Raw genomic sequence first — 21,207 nt, forward strand, 5'->3', positions numbered from 1 at the left:
AGGGGCTGGAGGGTCGGTTGTGTTCGTTGATCCCGCGTGTGAGGGGCGGGCCGGGAGGGGCTGGAGGGGCAAGGAGCCGGGGCGTGAAGCTGCCCTGTGCGTGAGGGCTTCGAGTGGCGTTTCGGGGCGCATCTGGCTGTAGCGATAGCTCAGTGCCAGAGAGAATGCGAAGGGAGCGGGAGTGGCTGAGGAGAAGCCTGAGTCCCGCTTGCAGCGAGGAGGCGGGAGGGAGGTCACGGAATTCCCGGTCACCCAGCTGTGTTGACTTGAGGAGTCCGTGCGATGTAGGGCTGGAAATAGGAGAGGGAGTGGCAGTGGCAGGGAGGTCTGGGCTGAACCCGAAGCCTGGGGCAGCACGTGACCCCCCCCCCCCCCCGGCAGGGAAAGAGCAAACTGGAAAAGGAAGGAGAAAGCAGCCTGCGCCCTGCCCTGCGGAGCGAGGGACCCCGCCACACCAGCCCCTCCTCGGGGCCGGCGTGGGGAATAGAAGGGGACTTCCATGTTCAAGTGTAACAGGTGTGACTGCATGTCCTGTGTCCTGTGTCAGTGTGACATTAAGCTCCATAAGTGCAGCTCTAATCGCAGCAGCAGCACGCCGCCAGGCCAGCTCTTCTCCCGGATGTCTACGGAAGAAGAAGCGGAGGCCTGGGGACGTTAGGGTCTGTTTAAGAACTGGGGGCTACAGCGGCGAGTGGTGGAGCTGGGACTTTGACTGCGGAGTGGCTTTCCCAGCGCTTGCCCTCAGATTCCTCCAGACAAGGAAGGGGAGGCTGGGAGGGTGCAAGTGGCCACAGGCAGTAGGAGGCCGCCCAGGGCTGGGCAGCAGTGTCAGAACAAGGCAGGCGGGCGGAGAATCTTGGTCGGCCTTCCTGCGTGTGCTGTACCTTTGTGTGTGTGTGTTCAGGAGTGAGATCTTGGTCGGCCTTCCTGCGTGTGCTGTACCTTTGTGTGTGTGTGTGTTCAGGAGTGAGATCTTGGTCGGCCTTCCTGCGTGTGCTGTACCTTTGTAGTGTGTGTGTTCAGGAGTGAGAGGCCAGAGAGAGGGTGGACAGGGTGAAGACGGGGCGCTGGCGTGTTGGCTGCTCTGAGGGCCTAGCTGTGAGGAACCGGAGCTCGGAAGTCGCTGCGGGGGTGGGGGCGGGGCATGGGATGCAGGAGGGTTTACTTGAGCCGAAGGAAAATCTCTCCCCTGAGAAATTGAAGGGCGCCATTTGGGACGGTGGGGGCTTAGAGGGGTCTGTGTGCCAGGAAGGTGGTGACGTCTACGGCCATTGATCGGAGTGAATTAAGAGGCAGTTTCATCTGCACAGATCAGATAATAGTGAGAGGGGCAGGAAGGGTGAGTGAGAACCTGGATTGGTTGGTTGCTGTGGGTGCAATAGAGATGGTCTCATACCACCTAGGACTCAAAAACCCTCAGGGTCAGGCAGGGAGGGTGGCCAGTAGCCTGAGGCAGATTGTGCAGAGCTCCTGAGAGAGAGGCTGAGAGGTGGGTCCTTGATGGAGGATTCAAGAAAGAGGGCAGGGGCAGCGGGCTGGGCAAGGGTGTACCAGAGGGAGAGGCAGAGAACCAGGATGGCAGTGCGCTCAAGGCAGTGGGCTGTAGAGCTCCTGGCTTCCTAGTCCTCAGCCATTAGGCCTTGACTACGTTTTATTCAAGCTCTTTCCGCCTCAGTTGCCTCATCCACAAAATGGGGACAATACGGTTAATTTTCCCCGGGCAAACCAAACAGTTCTATCTAGCGCACAAGTGTGTAAATAAATAACTCTATATACAATTCATATTGACATTATATTTTAATTTAAATTTATATAAATTTTATTTTGTATTCTAATTTGTCTTCTTAATCAGTCAAATTCTAAAATGTAGGTTGACGTGGGACGCCTGGGTGGCTCAGTCGGTTAAGCGTCTGCCTGCCTCTCAGGTCATGATCCCAGGGTCCTGGAATCGAGTCCCACATCTGGCTCCTTGCTCAGCAGGGAGCCTGCTTCTCCCTCTTCCTGCTGCTTCCCCTGCTATGCTTTCTCTCTCTCTCTGACAATAAATTTTAAAAAATAAAATAAAAAATAAAATGTAGGTTGATGTTTTCCATGTAGTTTTTCTCATCTTTATGTTACCAAGTTTTTGCTTTCTATTTTTGCTATAGTATCTGTTGGGCAAATGAATAGTCAAGATTATTATATCTTCCTACAGCCCAACTTTTATCCCTAAAAAATGACTTTCTCTTAGTGATAGTGCACTAAAGTTTAGGCCACATCCTTTTTTTTTTTTTTTTTAACTATCATTTTATCAATATCTTCATATTTAAAACTTGTTCTTTTTTTTTTTTTTTAATTTTTTTTTTTTTTTTACACAGAGAGACACAGCGAGAGAGGGAACACAAGCAGAAGGAGTGGGAGAGGGAGAAGCAGGCTTCCCGCTGAGCAGGGTCCTGGGATCATGACCTGAGGCAAAGGCAGACGCTTAACCATCTGAGCCACCCAGGTACCCCTGTTCTGTCTTTTTATGATGGGATTCCTGCAGTCAGACTCTTGATAATTCAGACTGTTGTTATGCATTGGCTGTTGTTAGAATTGCTTTGCATTTGTAACAAATTCCCTTCACAATAGCTCTTGTCACCACATTTCAGTTTTCCTTTCTGGTGAGGCAGGGCAGCTTCCTGAATGTTTGTTCCCTTGTTTGTGCTTTGGCTATTCAGACCCTTTGCATTTATCTATTGTTGACTTTTTTAAAAGAAAATGATGACTTAAGAAGGCTCTCCTGGAGGTTTTAAAGTCTCAGCTTACCCATTTCTCAGAACAAATCACAGAGATAAAAAAGCAATAAATAAGAAAAGCAGCAGCAGAAAAGCTTGTGGCCTCCAGAACCGTAAGAGAATAAGTTTCTGTTGTTTTAAGGTACTGTGCTTGTGGCAGTTTGTTACAGCAGCCACAGGAAACTAATACACCAGGCAAGCAGCTTGCTCATCCATAGAAGGGTTTGTCTGCCGATTTGTCAGCAAGTAAGGTAAGGGGGACTGTGGCTCTGATTTAAGATTAAGGCCATTGCTCTGGCAGAGCCCAGCCTAGAGCACGGCTCATACTCCGATGCTGCAGAAACCAGACCCCACCCACATCCACCAACACTTTGCTTTACTTTCTGCTCATTCATAGAGATATCAGTGCTGCTTTTTGTCCCTGCTGTGTCTCTTGCATGTCTTTTGTTTTTGTTGGTTTTTTTTTAAAGATTTTATTTATTTAGGGGCGCCTGGGTGGCTCAGTCGTTAAGCATTTGCCTATGGCTCAGGTCATGATCCCGGAGTCCTGGGATCGAGCCCCGCATTGGGCTCCCTGCTCCGCGGGAGCCTGCTTCTCCCTCTCCCACTCCCCCTGCTTGTGTTCCTTCTCTTGCTGTGTCTCTCTCTGTCAAATAGAGTGAGAGAGGGAGAGAACAAGCATGAGTTGAGGGAGGGGCAGAGGGACATCCACATTCCTGGAAGGTGACACCCCAACTCCTGCACTCGGGAAACTCACGGACCTCACCCCATGTATCTCTTTATCTAGTTGTTCGTCTGTATCCTTTATCATATACTTTAATAAACTGGCAGATGTATATGTTCCCTTGAGTTCTATGAGCCACTCCAGCAAATAATTGGATCCAAGGAGGAGGAGGTCATGGGAATCTTCAATTTGTAGCTAAGTCAGAAGTTGTGGGTAACTTGGGGACCTGCTCCTTGTGATTGGCATCTGAAGTGGGTGGGGCAGTCTTGTGGAAGTGAGCCCTTAACCAGTGAGATCTGAGTTGAGATCTGGTGTCACAGAGAAGTGTTTGGTATGGGGAAAAAACCCACACATTTGGTGAGCAGAAGGGTCAGAAGTGTTAGGAATATTGGCGTAAAGGAGAAACTCGGGAGAAAAGACTGGGTTTTTCCCAACTCACTGTCTGAACCAGCGCTCCATGTGTGTACTTTTAATCCAGGAAGTAACTTCCAGAGCTTGTGGAGGAATTTGAACTTTAACCTGAGGACAGTGGGAAGCTGCACACAGTGACAGAAGCTGCAATCTACCGTGGCCCCTGTGGCTTGCTGGGAGAAAGGGGAAAGACAGGCCATAGGACCCAGTCGGATCTTCTCCAGTAAGCCAAGCAAAAAGCAATTGCTAGGCCAGACATCAGAGACCAACGGTGTGGAGAGTTACATGATATTTGAAACTTGGGGACCCTGGGTCTTTGTAACTGAATGTGACAAGTGAGAGTGAAGGAGAGGTCAAGAAGGACTTCAAGTGTCCCAACTCAACCTCCTGTATTCTCAGTACACATGTGAAGATCAGAGAGTCAAACATTTCCAGGTTAGGAAGTACATACGTGAGTGGTCTGCAGTGCATCGCCTAGAGACGATGTGTAGGTTTGTGGTGCAGGAGCCTCTACTTTGCCATCACCTCCATCCCTGACCCTCCTACCTCCCTCTTTATCAGGATCATTGTGTTGACATCAGGCCCACCAGAAAATCCGGGATAATCTCCCCATCTCAAGATTCTGAACTAAATCACGTTTCCAGAGTCACTTTTGCCTGCAAGGTAACATATTCACAAGTTCTGGGGACTAGCACATGGAAATCTTTGGGGGGCCGTTAGTCAACCAACCACAGACATGGTCAAAAATTTTGCAAAACCCTAATCATTGCAAAGGGGGGATCAGCTGAGACAGGTGCCCTGTGCCATGGTCAGACGAAAGGATGGTGTAGACACAGGTTTAGTGGCATCCTGGTGTGCGACAGCCTTTTGTGTGGGTTCTCTTTCCGGTGAGTGAGAGGTGAGTGTCCTCAAAGTAGTTTGCCATCATTTCTGTCCTAAGTAGCTTCTGAGTTTTCCATCTTACTCAGAAAGAGAAGATGATGAAAATAAAGAGGGCTGAGTGAGCCAGATTTTCTGCAGCTCTACTAATCTGTGAGATTGGCCCAGAGCTGAAGAGTCCTGGTGCTCCTGGGGCACAGCCTTGCCCTTGTAGAGCAGTTTCTCAACCTTGGCAGTATTGATGTTGGAAGCGGAGTCATCCTCTGGTAGGGGAAATGTTGAGTACTGCCTCTTCTACTCAGCCCGCTGCAAGTTGTGACAACCACACATCTTCAGACATTGCCAGATGTCCCTTGATCTGCTCCCAGTTGAGAACCACTGCTGTACAGAAAGGGCCAACTTTCTCACACTTCCTAGAGATGTTTCTCTTTGTGGCCTTGTCCTTTAGTTGAGCCTGAGACTCACTTTGCAGGGGTGTCCCCAAGCAAACAGACATTTTATCAGGTAGGCTCTCCCCAGGGACTCAGAGGTAACCTCCCAGCAGCTGGTCAGGGAATAGGCCTTTCTTTGGAATGTGTGGGGCATGGACCACCCAGGCCTGCTGAGTCAACCTGTTATGTACACTCACTGTATTAGGTGTGTGCTGTGGACAGTGTGGACATACCAGCGTCATTGTGGATGGATGGAACTTTTACTTTTTTTGGTATGGGGTGGTTCTGTTCTTTTAAGTTAATGCTGGGAGTCAGGTAAATGTGTACACCAGCTCTAAAAGTTGAAAGTTGAACATTTTGTCACAGACTTATGTTCTGCTTTAAACGTTTTTTAGTGGGATACAAATGTTTCCCCCTCCCCCCCCAAAAAAATTTTTTATTTGACAGCTATTCTAATCATTCTGGATTCCATTTCTTGCATGGTTATTGCTGCCTCATCTGTACTGGCCTGAGTGCCAAGCTAAGAGATAACCCTGCATTTTGAAGCCATTGTCTTCTGCTTCAATGGTGAACTGGCTACTCAGCACGCTCCTCTATTTATTTATTTGTTTATTTATTTGCTTGCTTGCTTAAAAGTTTATTATTTATTTTTAGAGAGTGCATGCAGGGGGAGGGAGGGGAGGGAACAGAAGGTGAGGGAGAGAAAGAATCTTAAGCAGGCTCCACACCCAGCGCGGAGCCCAAGGCATAGGCTTGACGGCGGTGCTCAGTCTCACGACCCCGAGATCATGACCTGAACTGAAATCAAGAGTAGGATGCTTAACTGAGCCGCTCAGGTAGCCCAGCACTCTCCTTTTTATAGTGATTCTCGGAGGACTTGAGTGCTCATTTTGCCTGAAGGATGTTAGGTTTGTGTGACAAAGAGAGACTGGGACCCACCATGAAGGTGATGGCCAGAAAAGAGTGTCTGCAGAATTAAGTTTGGGAAAGGAGTTCTCAGACCCCGGCTGTGTTGGAAGCAGTAGAGTTCTCAAAACAGATTGTCTTGGAAACGAGAGAGCACAGTGGGAAGCTGCCTCTGGGGTTTTGTGGTTTTAGCAGCTGCAAGTGTTGAGGTCCTGGCCCATCTGTAAGCACTATGCGCCTGCTGGCTCTGGCCAGGAGTGGCCCCCAACACGCTCTCCAGGGAGCTCAGGACCTAAGAGAAACCCCAGCACCTGGACAAGCTCAAAGAGGAGATGACACTGGTTGAGGAACTGACCCAAACATTTGAAGGAAAGGTGAGAACTGCCAAAAACGTGAGGCATGGAGAGAGCACACTTACCCTGATATGTGACTTGATTCTTGATTCTCCAGGGAAATGGGTTTTATAAAGTAGAATAAGAAAAATGCTAGCATTCAGTCCTGGGAGATCAGCAAGTGTCTGCCTCCTGGAAGCAACGAATGAGAGGCCTGGGTTTCCCTGGGCTTCCAGCCCACAGGATACCTGTTCTGTTTCAAGGGGGTGAGGGTCCAAGGTTCTTTGTGACCTGGATGGCACCGTACCAATGAAAGTTGCCATCTGGCAGAGTGAGCAGTAGCTCCATATGAACAAATGCAGCATACATCTCTGGAATGTTGGGTCGTCTGGAATGACCAGTGACTAGATAGATGGTATGTGTGTGCACACCGGTGTAGATGTGCTTTTGATACAAGTGGGCGAGCAGGAGGTAAATATGGGGAAGGGTTTAAGGCAAGATGCGGCAGGATTTTTGTCTGGCTGTCTCAGTGGGACAGTCACATGACTGCGGCCAAGCTGTTACATAAGTAGAGTATGGGAAGCAATGACACAGTAAAGTATCGGACGATAGATGTGCCCCCCACACACAGCGGGGCAGCACCCTGCACCTTCACGGTGGCTTGGGGAGTGCGCACCTGGGACAGCACCCTCCCACAGAGTGCTCTTCGCTGTCCTCTTGGGGATTTTCACCCTCCTTGTCCCCAGCCCTCCAACCCCATTTTTGGAAACTAGCTGATGTTTTACTGTGATACTTAAAAAATGGTGCATCTTTTCTTTTTTTTTTGAAGCCAGATCATGTTTCACTGGTATTCAAAAATTGTACAGTTTTCTTGAGTGATCAGCTGATGTTTCATTGGGATATTTTAAAATTGTACAGTTGTCTTAACTCTCTGCTTCTACCTCCCCCGATTTAGTCTCTTGAAATGACAGGAAAAACTGGCCAGTCCATTGTTTGGGTGTTGAGGAATGGCTGTGTATCTGTGGGCTTGCAGTTCAGATATAGCCACATGTGCCTGGGCATTTTCCTTGAGCCTGGGGTAGCCCAGGTCCATCCCTAGGCTCAGATCTGGGCAGGCTGGCCCATTCCACATCTGGAAAACTGGCTTGGCTGCCACAGCTGACCTCAGGGCCTTGGACTTTTTTTTTTTTTTTTAAAGATTTCATTTTTATTTATTTGAGACAGAGAGAATGAGAGAGAGAGAGAGAGCACATGAGGGGGGAGGGTCAGAGGGAGAAGCAGACTCCCTGCCGAGCAGGGAGCCCGATGCGGGACTCGATCCAGGGACTCCAGGATCATGACCTGAGCCGAAGGCAGTTGCTTAACCAACTGAGCCACCCAGGTGCCCAGGGCCTTGGACTTTTTAAGGCACTTGGTCAGAGCCCTGTCTACCAACTCCTCATACCCTAAGGGAATGTTCCTCAAATGGCACTGGCAGCCCTCTCCTTTGTCTGGGGTTGAGAGAGGGCTCAGTCATGTGGGCTTACTGAGGTGGGGCTGAATTCCTGATTGTTTCCTGCTTCACCAGCCCTGCCTCCTGAGGACCTCTGCCCTGCTCACGACAGCTTCTTCAGGTATGAGGAGGAAATGGAAGAACATTCTCAGTGCGGTCCCATCCCAGGTGAGTTAGAGACCTTTTCTCTCTTTGCCTCAGTCTCCTTAGCTATAAAAATGGGTCCAGGAATAGCACCCACCTCCTCGGGCTAGCACATGAGAGCACTGTAATGCTGCCCTGTGCCTTCATGTGAAAGCCAAAGGCTCTCTGTAGATAAAGCACCTACTCTGTATGGATGAGCCAGGAGCTCCTAGGACCAGACTGAACGTGAGTCTTCCACACCTGGTTCCCTGGGACAGGTCTCTGGCTCAGACTCTTTGTGATGGCTGCACAGCAGGGTCTTGAGGATGGGCAGAACTAAGCCTCCATATTCCATTCAGCCACCCTGGACCCTTGACCCTCACTAAGACTACTCATGAGGGCAGCTAAGAGTGTCCCCTTAAAGTGCCACAGATGCCCTTAGATGGCTCACAGTGCAGCACATAGTGGGGTAAGGGGTGGGTCCCTGGCCTCATTTAGCATCACAACACCACACACATTGTCTTTGTGCTTCCTGGGTGCCAGGGGGTTACTTCCCCTCGTGTCCTGTGAGACTCCCTGATGCAGGGGGCTGTCTTCATGAGGGAGGGCAGCTCATGCTAGAGGAGTTCAGGGATGTGTCCAGGTGTCCATCAGGTAAGTCGTGAAGCTGAGATGCCAACTCAGGCCTGGCTCCCCAAGGCCAGGACACATGGCTGTTTGCCTCTCAGCCTTTGAGAGCAGGCTTGACCCAGTGCTTTCTGTGAAGGGCCAGGTAGGAACTATTTTAGGCTCTGTGGGCCACACACAGTCTTTGTCTCATTCTTTATTCACATAGTCCTTTAAAAATGTAAAATTCAGTTCTTACCTGTGTTAGTCCATTTGTGCTGCCATAACAAAATACCACTGGGTGGTGTTAAGCAACAGACGTTTTTATCTTCTCAAAGTTCTGGAAACTGGAAATCCAAGATGAAGGTGCCAGCAGTGTTGCATTCTAGTGGGGACTCTCTTCCTGGCCTGCAGATGGCACCTTCTCTGGATCCTCACGTGATAGGGAGCAAGGCCCCTGGTGTCACCTCTTCCGCTCATAAGGGTACCAATTCTATCGCATGAGAGCCCTGCCCTATGACTTCCATTAGCCTTAATTACTTCTATAAAGGCCCTGTCTCCAAATACAGTCACTTTGGGGGGTAGGCCCTCAACATGTGAGGTTGAGGGGAAACAATTCAGCTCATGGCATTAGCCTTCTAAAAACATACCATAGCCCTTGGGGCGCCTGGGTGGCTCAGTTGTTAAGCGTCTGCCTTTGGCTCAGGTCATGATCCCAGGGTCTGGCAATTGAGCCCCTCATCAGGCTCCCTGCTCTGCGGGAAGCCTTTTCCTCCCTGCTTGTGTTCCCTCTCTCACTATGTCTCTCTCTGTCAAATAAATAAATAAAATCTTAGAAATAAATAAACATACATATATATATATGTATATATACCATAGCCCTGATTTGTCCTGTGGGCCAAAGTTTGCTGATCCCTGATTTAGAACAAGCTCTTTGGCTTCAAATCTGTGATTTTTGTAGAGAAGCTAGGGGTAGGGATCTCCGAGTGGGGTTCCTGTTGTTTCGTACTACAAAAAAAATCAGAAGCACTAGTGTGACCAGTGATAGATGAGACACTCAGAGGGAAGTGAAAACACCATGGGACTGGGTCCGTGTCTGATCCCAAAGGTGGGAACCCCATTAGTGCTCACAGATGTCATCTTGAGCCCACATCCTCTCCCTCCCAGTGCTGCCCCATCCCCCTAACCCGACTTCCTCACTGGGGAGGCGGAGCCCCATGGTAACACAGGTGATGTTTCAGCCACCTGTGAGCTTCAAGGATGTGGCTGTGACCTTCACGCAGGAGGAGTGGGGACAGCTGGATCTGGCCCAGAGGAGACTGTACCGCAGCGTGACTCTGGAGACCTGCAGCCACCTGGTCTCTCTGGGTAAGACGAACTCTGCCCATCACAGCAGTTTTCTGCTTCAGGGACTCAAAGCTCTGGCTCTTCTTAAGGGTCTGCCTAGGCTGCACCAGAGTATTCCAGAAATTCCTTTGAGATACAGGTCCTGAATATTGCCACTCATTCTGTCTGAAAAGAGCCAAGCGTTTTGCTGGGAGTTTCCTTGGGATGTGGAGGGCCCTCCTAATCCACCCACGTCTGACCCCAGGGACCGAGGGCTGGGCCAGAGGACACAGTTCTCCTCCTCTAGGCAGAGCACAAAGTCCTGTGTTTCTCCCCCATTGACCAGGGCTTCTGCTTTCCAAACCGGCTGTGATCAGCTGGCTGGAGCAAGGACAAGACCCGTGGAGGGCAGGACAGGGACCTCCCCGAGGTGAGTGCAGTCCAGAGAGCTGGTGAGTCAACGTGGTGAGATTGTTTCCTGCAGGACCCTGGGTCTGAGGAGGGGAGGAGGAGCACGGAGCTCCTTGCATCCAAGGCAACCACATTCTCACCCACATAGGCTTGTCCCTCTGTCCCCAGGCCATGAAAAACACATGTCACAGTTGTCCCAACATTCCTCATGTGTGGGTTCATTTCTGTTCCCATCTTCCCTTTGATCTTCACCCCTCAGCTTCTTCATCTATTCCCAGGTCCTTGTGCCCCCCTTTTCTTTGGTCCCTCACCCTGACTTCCACGCAGGGCAGCAGCTCCTCAGGTCTCCCCATCACACCTGGTCTTTCCCCTGTACTTTGGTGTCCATCCCTTCTCTATGGTGGACATTCCTACAACTTCTAGATGATCCAGAGGTGTGGTGAGAACTTGTGCACCCTAGGAAATGGCAAGGACCTATTCCTTCCAGAGGGGTTCCTACTAAATCAGTTCTTGGACTTGTTCTCCCATCTCTTCTCATCCCATAGGTCCACCTCCTTATATGTCCTCAGCCTGACTGGAACGCTTCTTTTTTTTTTTTCTTTAATAGCTGTATCGAGATACAATTCACATGCCATACGATTCATTCACTTAAAGTATGCAAAGGATTTTAGTATATTCACAGCATGTGCATCTATCACATTAATCAGTTTTAGAACATGTTCATCACCCCAACTAATTGGGCTGCTTCTGATTTTGTTGTTTTGTTTTCATTAATAAATTTTATTTATTAGAGCAGTTTTATGTTTACTGAAAGTTGAGCAGAAAGTACAGAGTTCCTATAATCACCCTTTCCCACCACACACACAGAGTTTGCTCTGTTATTAATACTTTGTATTCTGTGGTATATTTGTTACAATGGGTGAAGCTGTATCCACACATTACCAATAGAGATCAATAGTTTACGTTAGGGTCACTCTTGGTGTTGTACGTTCTGCGGGTTTGGGTAAATGTATAATGCCATATCTCCATCATTATAGTATCATGCAAAGTAGTTCCATTGCCCTAAATATCCTTTGTGCTCCACCTGTTTTTCCCTCCCTCTACCCTAACTCCTGGAAACCACTGGTTATTTTACTCTTTCTAGTTTTACCTTTTCCAGAATGTCCTGTAGTTGGAATCATGCAGTATGTGGCCTTTCTTAACTGGCTGCTTTCAGTTAGTAGTAAACATCATGTGTGTCCTTCACACCACCTTCTGACGTTCCCCTAGCCAGAGGTGTTTGGTTTATCTTGTGTGTTCCTGCTCTTTCTTACCCTGTAACTCTCACCTACAGCCTCTGTTATTTTTTCCTCTGAAGTGTCACCTAATTTTACTTGTCCTTGGTCCTTCAAATGATGCCATTCTGATTCAGTTTATGGGCAGTGTCTTTCTTCTCATCTATCATAGATATCTAGCTGATCCATACAGTCTGTTTTCCTCATTTTGCAATTTTGGCGGAGACACTGTATAAAATGTCTGACCTCCTTTGCCCAGTTTCCAATGACCAGGCACAACTTGGACACATCTTAGCCCCCCAAAGACTTCTTTCCTTCTTCCTGTCTCCAAATACCCTTTCACTCCCTGTCATTGGGTCATTGTTTCATTCGAAAAAGTTCTCATCATCAGGGATTCCAAGGCAACACCAGTGGAATCTTGGAAACACAGCAGAATCTTGGGAAGGAGAACAGTGTTGGTGGTGGAGGGTGTTGGGCTCAGATAAGGACTTTGTCCAAGAGGGAAATGTCCTCCTGGAAGTCAAAGGAGGGCCACAGAGTGTAGTTAATATTTTACCAAACAGAGGATCCTTGTGTCCTTAGCAGACATGGAGAGTGAAGCATGGGGACTTGCTCAGAGGCCCCGATAGTACTAGACGTGGGTGGCTACACGACTGAAACGGGAAGAATGACAAGTAAAGGGGGAATCTTGGAGGACCCAGGAAAGGTCCTGAGCTGGGAACCTGTACCACTGTACCTGTACCACTCATTAGAGGCCCAGTGTTTCAACAGAGGGAGGAATCCCTGTTAGAACAATAACAAGGGTGGCCATATCAATGGTACCATGTGCTAACAGTGCACTGCAGGCCAGGCACCCTGTGGGACTCACATATCGGTTCATTTGTGCATCAAAGTAAACCTTGTAAACTAAGGATTTTTATTCCTGGCTTACCATCAAGGAAAATGAGCTTTGGAAGTTGCTAGTTAGTGAAGCCCAATTGCAGCCCACCCTGGCCAGCTACTGCTTCGAGTACTACAGTCCTTTCTGGGAAGTCTGTGGCATTGGTTACAGAGTGGTTAAAGAGCTTTTCTTCTGTGGGTAGCCTGGAAGAAATAGTAGAAATGGTATGTTAAGAATATTAAGTCAGTGTTGGTGTTTGGGATCCTGTTTCAAGATCCAGAATCAGAAAATAGATAGACTAAGATTTGGGGTCAGTAATCTAGGTTGAGGTACCAGTTAGGCTCCTGTATTAATTTCCTTTGGCTGCTGTAAGAGATTTCCAGTTGTGTGGCTTAAAACAACATGAATTGATTCTCCCACAGTTCTGGAGGCCAGAAACCTGAAATCAATACCATTGGGCTGAAATCAAGGTTTAGAGTCATGATGCTCCCTTGGAAGGGTCCAGGAGGAAATCAGTTCCTTGCCTCTTCCAGCTTCTGGTAGCTGCAGCATTCCTTGCCTTATGCCCACATCACTTCAGTCTTTAAGGCCAACATCTTCAAATCTCTTTGTTCTGTGTTCATATCACCTCTATATCAAATCTCTACCTCCCCCTTATAAGGACACTTCTGGTGACATTCAGGGTCCACACAGATACTCTCCCTATCTCAGTTTCCTTAATTTATGCATCTGCAAAGACCCTTTTTCCAAATCAGGTACCATATTCACAGGTACCAGCAATTAGAATGTAGATATCTTTGTGATTATTGAAGGCTATATACCTTTAGGTCCAATTCTTTTGTGGATCCCTCCTTTAATCTTTACCTACTTATTCTTAATTCCTCTTCTCCCTCTTTGGGGACCAGTCCTCCTGGGTCACCTCTTCATTATCTTTGCTTTTTTTTACATTTTATCGCTGATACCCTGTTTGCTGATCCATCTCCTTTTTTTTTATATCCTGCATGAAATTACAATCCATGGATTAGAAACAGACCCAGAGATACCTCTCATACTTGGTGGTCTCCTTCATCCCATCCTCCCCCTCTAATACATCTCCAGTAATTCAGGTATACTGGGTTTCTTTCAGACTGGAAGAATACATTTGAAAAGAAAGAGTCAGCTTCCAAAGAGGATTTTGCTGTGGAAGAACCATTCCACCACATAGCAATGAAACACTGCATACGGGAAGAAGGCCCCTGGTTGGTGTCATTAGGAGAAAGGCAGGATTGGAGGAATCAGCTAAAGGAGCACCAGGAGGACTCTTTGAGTCAAATGGTACTTACCTCAGAGACACTGTTTGCTCAAGGAGAACATTGTGAGCATGACCTCGGGGGAAGTTATTTGAGTATAAGCCTTCTGCCTCCAGTATTACCCACAAGAACACATGTCCATACTCTTGACTCACATGTTAAAAAGTTGGAACAGAATTCAGGTTTCATTAATCATGAGAAAGGCTGGGCTGATCGGAAGCCCTATGAAAATCACCAAAGTGCTAGAGCCTTCTGTCAGAGCATTTATTTGAAAAAACTCGGAAATGTTGAAATGAGAAATAAAAAGCCTTATGAATATACTGTCAGTAGTGACTCTTTCAACTGTGGTACCTCCCTTCGATTTCATAATAGACTTTTTTCAGCAGAGAACAACAATAACTGTACAGACTATGGGAACATTGTTAATCATAGCATGTCTCTGAATGAACACAAGCCAGTGCATTTTAGAGAATGTCAGGGTGAGCGTGACGAATGCCTTGTACAAACCAAAGTAAGTGATCCTAGAGAAGCACCGTTGAGATGTCAGGAGGAACGTAATGCCTTCCACACAGCCTCGTCTTTTACTGACTGTGACATCGTTCGGACAGGAAAGAAGCCACATGCATGCAGTCAGTGTGGGAAGTCTTTCAGCTGTGCCTCTAAGCTTGTTGTACACCAGAGAACACACACTGGGGAAAAGCCCTATGAATGTACTCAGTGTGGGAAGTCTTTCAGCCAGAGCTATGACCTCGTCGTACACCAGAGAACCCACACTGGAGAAAAGCCCTATGAATGTAACCAGTGTGGGAAATCCTTCACCCAGAGTTCCAAACTTACTAGGCATCAGCGAACTCACACTGGAGAAAAACCATATAAATGTCATGAATGTGGAAAATCTTTCGGGTGGAACTCTAACCTTATTGTACATCAAAGAATTCATACTGGAGAGAAACCTTATGAGTGTCCTCATTGTGGAAAGTCCTTCAGCCAGAGCTCTGACTTTGTTTCACATAAAAGGACTCACACTGGAGAGAAACCCTATAAATGTAACCAGTGTGGAAAGTCCTTCATTCGAAGCACTCAACTTATTAGACATCTGCGAATTCACACTGGAGAGAAGCCATATAAATGCAATCAGTGTGATAAAGCTTTCACTGGGAGCTCTCACCTTATTGAGCATCAGAGAACTCATACTGGAGAGAAACCTTTTGAATGTAATCAGTGTGGGAAAGCCTTTACTGGGAGCTCTCACCTTCTTTCACATCAGAGAATTCATTCTGGAGAGAAACCATATGAATGTAATAACTGCGGGAAATCTTTTCGGCAGCGATCACAGCTTGTTGTGCATCAGCGAACCCATACTGGAGAGAAACCTTATGAGTGCAGTCATTGTGGAAAAGCTTTCAGCCAGAGGTCTCCACTCGTTGTGCATCAAAGAACACACATTGGAGACAAGCCCTATCAGTGTAACATGTGTGTTAAAGCCTTCAGTCAGAGGTCACGCCTTATTGAACATCAGAGAACACATACTGGAGAAAAGCCCTATGAATGTATTGACTGTGGAAAAGCCTTTAATGATCGGTCAACGCTTACAAAGCACGAGAGAACACACACTGGCGAGAAACCTTATGAATGTAATCATTGTGAAAAGGCCTTTAGTCAGCGATCTCAGCTTACTAGGCATCGGAGAATTCATACTGGAGAAAAACCCTACGAATGTAATGAATGTGGGAAGGTTTTCAGTTATAATACATCCCTTATTCAACATGAAAAAACTCATGGGAGATACCTCTGAAACAAATAATGCAATATATGTTAAGAAAGAAGAAGAAGAAGAAAAAGAGAGCAGGAGGGGAAGAATGAAGGGGGGGAAATTGGAGGGGGAGATGAACCATGAGAGGCGATGGACTCTGAAAAACAGAGGTTCTAGAGGGGAGGGGGGTGGGGGGATGGGTTAGCCTGGTGATGGGTATTAAAGAGGGCACGTTCTGCGTGGAGCACTGGGTGTTATGCACAAACAATGAATCATGGAACACTACATCAAAAACTAATGATGTGAATGTATAGTGATTAACGTAACAATAAAAATTTTAAAAACTCATGGGAGAAAGTTGAATAATGAAGATGGAGAGGCTCACTGCCAAACCTTTATTAGACATCAGCTGACAAAGGTATGACTCTCAGTGTGGTCTAATGATCACATGCATCAGATTTGCTCTGAGTGTTCTTGAAACTGCACATTACCAAGCTTACCTTGATCTACTAAATCAGATTCTCTGGCAGTAAAACCCAGGAGCATGCAGTTCCCAAAAGCAGCACAAGTAATTTGTATGTACATTAAAATGTGTTTATGTCTGCATTTAGATGAGAAGCTATGAACATACCACTGATTTAAAACTTTGTCAAGCTCTCAGCAGGAGTTCGGAAATTCAGTATGTAGCTATACCCACCAAATAATCTTTCTAGTGTAAACAACCACCCAAACTTAATCAGACATTGTTCCTGTAACACATTCCTAGAAATAGTGGACTGGAAGATATGCTCTTATTTTATTTTATTTTTTTAGACTGGAAGATATTCTTGATGCAAAGCCCCGAACACTCAATCTAAGAAGAAATCTTTGCATGACGAAGTTGGTGTTGAGTGATGAGATACAAAGCCAGCCAATGTAAAACAGCGGTTAACAAATTGGAGGACTGAGGATGAAAAGTCTTCTGAAATTGGTCCTAATTGGAATTAAAAGTAGACTCTGAATATATCAAGGACTCCATTGTGCTCTTAATTTAACTTTGTTGCTCAGTTAGGTTGACTATAATCAGAGCTGGGGATATAGCAATATGGAAAGTACCAAGTGAAGTGAAAACAGAACCCAATGTAGTATATACACAAAATGTTATAATCACATAAAAAACATATACACAGATGGTTGGTTAAGAAAGGCAGCTCAGGGGCGCCTGGGTGGCTCAGTTGGTTGAGCGACTGCCTTCGGCTCAGGTCATGATCCTGGAGTCCTGGGATTGAGTCCCGCATCGGGCTCCCTGCTCAGCGGGGGTTCTGCTTCTCCCCTTCCCTCTCATACTCTCTACCATTCTCTCTCTCAATAAATAAATAAAAAATCTTTAAAAAAAAAAAAAAAGGCAGCTCAGGGGCACCTGGGTGGCTCAGTGGTTAAGCGTCTGCCTTCGGCTCAGGTCATGATCCCAGGGTCCTGGGATCGAGCCCTGCGTCGGGCTCCTTGCTCAGTGGGAAGCCTGCTTCTCCCTCTCCCACTCCCCCTGCTTGTGTTCCCTCTCTCGCTGTGTCTGTCTCTGTCAAATAAAATCTTTAAAAAAGAATAAAAAAGCTCAGCAGCATGTTCAAAACCAAGGCTGAAGTGTAAATCAACAGTGGTGAAGAAAGTGGGAGAGGCCATAACTGCAAATTTGAGCAAGGTGAAAGGAGGTATGAGAGCATCACCTGGAGATGTGGAGTGGAAAGGCTGAAGCCGGGATCGTGTGAAGAGAGGGCTGCAGCAGTACAGGCCACCGCTCCCTCGCACAGCTGTACAACGGGGTGGGGTGGGGGGGTGCTGCGGTTAACTGAAGATCTGTCTATGAAACTACAAATTCTCTCTCCCTTCTCCCCTATTTTTCTTGTCTTACAGTGAGTATCTGGCTGTTGGTAAGCAGAAAATAGGAAGGAAGTTATGTACTAAAAATAGTCTGGGGGACTAGGGAATTTGGTGGATTATGTTCCGGAACAAGGACTGCCTTATTTGAGCATCCTGAGGACCTTCACCCTAACAGCTGGTTCTTGTACTTTTCACCCTCTAGCAAAGCATGCCATTAAACTGGTCTCATCCACCTATTTGAACTTCCCATCTTCTCTGATAGCCTCTTCGATATGTATGGGAGCCAAGGTGTGAAAGATGAGGAAAGCCTTCAACACGAAAAAAAAAAAAAACGTAAAACAGAAGCCAGCCCCAAAGAGAACAGATATTTGGGGAACCAGATATTTAAAAGTTTTATTCTAAGAGTGAGTCAAAAAATAATTGCAAGTGAAAAATAAAGATGCTCTTTTTAAGATTGGTTTTTTTAGCGAGAGGGCAAGAGGGTCAGGCAGAGGGAGAGGGAGACAATCTCAAGCCGACTCCGTGCTGAGCGCAGAGCCCGGTGCTGTGCTAACGACCCTGAGATCACAACTTGAGCTGAAACCAAGAGTCAGATGCTTAACCGGTTGAGCCACCCAGGTGCCCTGAGATGCATGTATTTGACCCTGATGCTAATACTTCTTAGAAGAGGCAAAGGACTCCTGAAATTGGAATAAAAGAGGGGGGATATATAATCAGATTGTTTTGATCGGCCCTTCACTGAACAGTATTTACATAGATACGATACAAACAGTAGGTGCTGAGTTTTTGTGTTTTTTTGCTTTTTTTAAGGAGGAAAGCCAGAGCTGTGACATGAGGATTTCATAATGGCAAGAGTATGATGTTCCCAGCACTGTCACTAACAGTAATGGTATGGTCTCTAGCTGTTGTAAAGTAGAAGGGGAAGAGACATCGTCGGGGGAGGAGTATCCCTGTATCCTCATCTTAGGAAGCAGCCTCTTGACTATAATATGATACATAGGTTATTTAGGAGACCAAAATTAGAGCATAAAATGGTACTATGACAGAAATTGGAAGCAAATAGAGGAGCAACAGTGGGAGCCAAATCTACATTCCTTATCAGAGCAGGAAGTCAGTAAAGTCTATAGGCCATAAAGGTCAGAATTACAGGGGCGCCTGGGTGGCTCAGTCGGTTAAGCCTCTGCCTTCGGCTCAGGTCACGATCCCAGGGTCCTGGGATTGAGCCCCGCATCGGGCTCCCTGCTCCACGGGAAGCCTGCCTCTCCCTCTCCCACTCCCCCTGCTTGTGTTCCCTCTCTCGTGTCTCTCTCTCTGTCAAATAAAGAAAATCTTAAAAAAAAAAAAAAATGATCAGAATAACAGAGATGGCCTCAGGAGGAACTGGAATAGAAACAGTTAAAAGTTGATGGGATGTGTGACTGTTGGGTAGGGTGGGGCAGGAGATCACTGGTTTTCTTTTTATACCTTCAGTAGTAACTCATTCCCTGGTGGTACACTACTTATTTGGGTAACAAATTATTTCCAATATGTACCTATAGGTGAGCAAAACAACAGTACATGAGGACATCTGCAATTGATTTGTGGGATTATATACAGTTTTCTTTCTTTTGATTCAGTGTTGCTATAATAGATTGACAATTTAAAAAACAAGAGCACAAAAAAAAACGATGTCAGACTTTTCTGTTTGGCCAATTAGACTTTATCCAGAAGGGCAGGAAGGCTCCTTGATTTCTTAGAAGTCCCTGGTACCAAAGTGGGGTGGCTTAGTCTTTTAAGACTTGACTTTCCAGAAGCCTTAATACCAGTCAGAAGGCCCCCAAGAGTGGAGACCTGGAGAGGTGCTGGTGTCCTGAGACAAGATGGAGAAAGACAGTTGTGTGAATTTGCATAACCAAGTACTGAATGTACGTCCCCCAAGGTCACTCTGGCAGTTACCTGGTATCTGTCATAAAACCCTTTAAGTAATAAAGCTCTCGTGATTCATATGAGACCCTGAAGTTGAGATGGAAAATATCTTGGCTAGGGCAGCCCACACAGAACAGGTGGGGACTTGCTTCCTGATTGGATCGTTGGTCCTGATTGCTGCCTGCACCAGTGTTACTGCATAGCTCTCAAGAGATGCCAGAGCATGGGAGGAAGAACCTGCCCAACAGATCCAGCAAAGTGCACGTTGTTTGACAATTCTTTTGACCAAACATCTGAGAGGTGTCTGCATGCCAGCAAGTCATGAGTGTGGCCTCCATTCAATGGAGGCACTGCTAGAGACTCAGGTACGGAAGATGTGTGTGATGCCACAGTGTCCTCAGGTCCCTTTTTCCATAGTGGGGACTCCACGCAGAGGCTTAGCGGTTGTGTGTGCCTAGAGACTGAGCCCAGTGGGAACTGGAAGAAGATGGAGATGAAGGGATAGGGGAGGGAAGGGTGCAGCTGCTGCTGTATATGCAACCAGTGCGTAGGCCCTGCTCTGATAGGTATTCTACCTCCTCCCAAGTGAGAAACCTGAGGCTCATAGGACCCAGGAAGTGGGCTCATTTGAAATAGGAACCTGAGGGGCACCTGGGCGGCTCAGTCATTAAGCGTCTGCCTTCGGCTCAGGTCATGATCCCAGGGTCCTGCTCCTCGGGAGGCCTGCTTCTCCCGCTCCAGCTCCCCCTGCTTGTGTTCCCTCTCTCGCTGTGTCTCGTTCTGTCAAATAAATAAAATCTTTAAAAAAGAAAGAAAGAAGAACCTGAGACCTTTCCACCCAAATGATTCCCATACCCAGAGGCCAGTGGTTTCTGACTGAAACATGCATAAGACCCACCTGAGAGGAGTGGTTAGAATTGCACGTTCCTGGGCCCATCTTCAGAGAGTCCACTTGGTCAGGCTAAGGGGGTTTCTAGATATTTGCATAGTTCAAATACACTTTCTATTTTTTTCTTAACATCTTGGGTTTTTTTTTTTTTGTGCGTGTGTGTGTGTTTTGTTTTGTCTTTTAAAGATTTTAAAGTAATCTCTACACCCAATGGGCACAAACTCACAACCCCGAGATCAAGAGTCGCATGCTCCACCAACTGAGCCACAGAGGCACCCCTATTTTTTTCTTAACATTTTTTTGTTTTGTTTTCTTAACATTTTGTAAAGAGTAATCTCAAAATTGTATATCCATGTATCTGTTTTATCTTTGTTGGTTTCATTTAAATTTGTGGCTTTTTTTTTTTCTTAGAAAAACTCTAAGTGATACCACATCTATTACATGTGACCCAGAGGCTCCTTTTAACAAGAAACAAATCCATCCTCCCTTCCCCTTTTCAGAATACAGGTATCAAAATAATCCTATGCATAATTTTGAACAAATAGCAGTGGAATTGTTGGGGGCCCACAAGGCCACCCCCACATCCAGAGATTTCTAGACGAATTCATGGGACTCAGCATATCATTGTACTCACAGCTAAGATTTATTAGACTGAGGCAGCAAGGATGCACAGTTGGACCGTAAGGGGAAAGACAGGGAAAGTGGGGGGGAATCTACGTGCAGGCTTGCAATGCTGCCCCTCCCCTGAGAGGGTCATACAAAGCTCACTGAGGATCAGGTAAGTAGGCACTTCTGTCTAGCATGGACCAAATTCCAGACTCCTGGAAAAAGCAGGTGCTCAGTGCAAATCACATTGTTTGCATAGTCTAGGTACAGTGAGACATCCTTATTCAGTTGGGGTACAGACAACACTCTAAAAGCCAAGTTGCCAGGGGCGCCTGGGTGGCTCAGTCGTCAAGCGTC

General features: G+C 46.8%; 1 protein-coding gene across 10 annotated transcripts in view; it reads left to right on the top strand.

The window, feature by feature from the left end:
- ZNF8 (zinc finger protein 8) overlaps positions 1-21,207 on the top strand; it is a 38,671-nt gene that overhangs the window by 729 nt on the left and 16,735 nt on the right. Inside the window, exons 2-7 of one of the 10 annotated variants that reach the window (XM_073888971.1) lie at positions 2,899-3,007; positions 3,959-4,554; positions 8,007-8,099; positions 9,902-10,028; positions 10,333-10,416; positions 13,678-15,702. In XM_073888971.1, coding sequence (XP_073745072.1) covers positions 8,055-8,099; positions 9,902-10,028; positions 10,333-10,416; positions 13,678-15,635 — 2,214 coding nt within the window. In that variant the 5' untranslated portion in view covers positions 2,899-3,007; positions 3,959-4,554; positions 8,007-8,054 and the 3' untranslated portion in view covers positions 15,636-15,702. Of the gene's footprint in view, positions 1-2,898; positions 3,008-3,958; positions 4,555-5,915; positions 6,482-8,003; positions 8,100-9,901; positions 10,029-10,332; positions 10,417-13,677 lie in introns of those variants that run through there. The other 9 variants (XM_073888973.1, XM_073888976.1, XM_073888974.1 and 6 more) reach the window with 9 other exon arrangements.

The sequence above is a fragment of the Callorhinus ursinus genome, unplaced genomic scaffold (assembly GCF_003265705.2).
Source record: "Callorhinus ursinus isolate GAN/ISIS: 27379988/994484 unplaced genomic scaffold, GSC_fseal_2.0 scaffold100, whole genome shotgun sequence".
Taxonomy (NCBI): domain Eukaryota; kingdom Metazoa; phylum Chordata; class Mammalia; order Carnivora; family Otariidae; genus Callorhinus; species Callorhinus ursinus.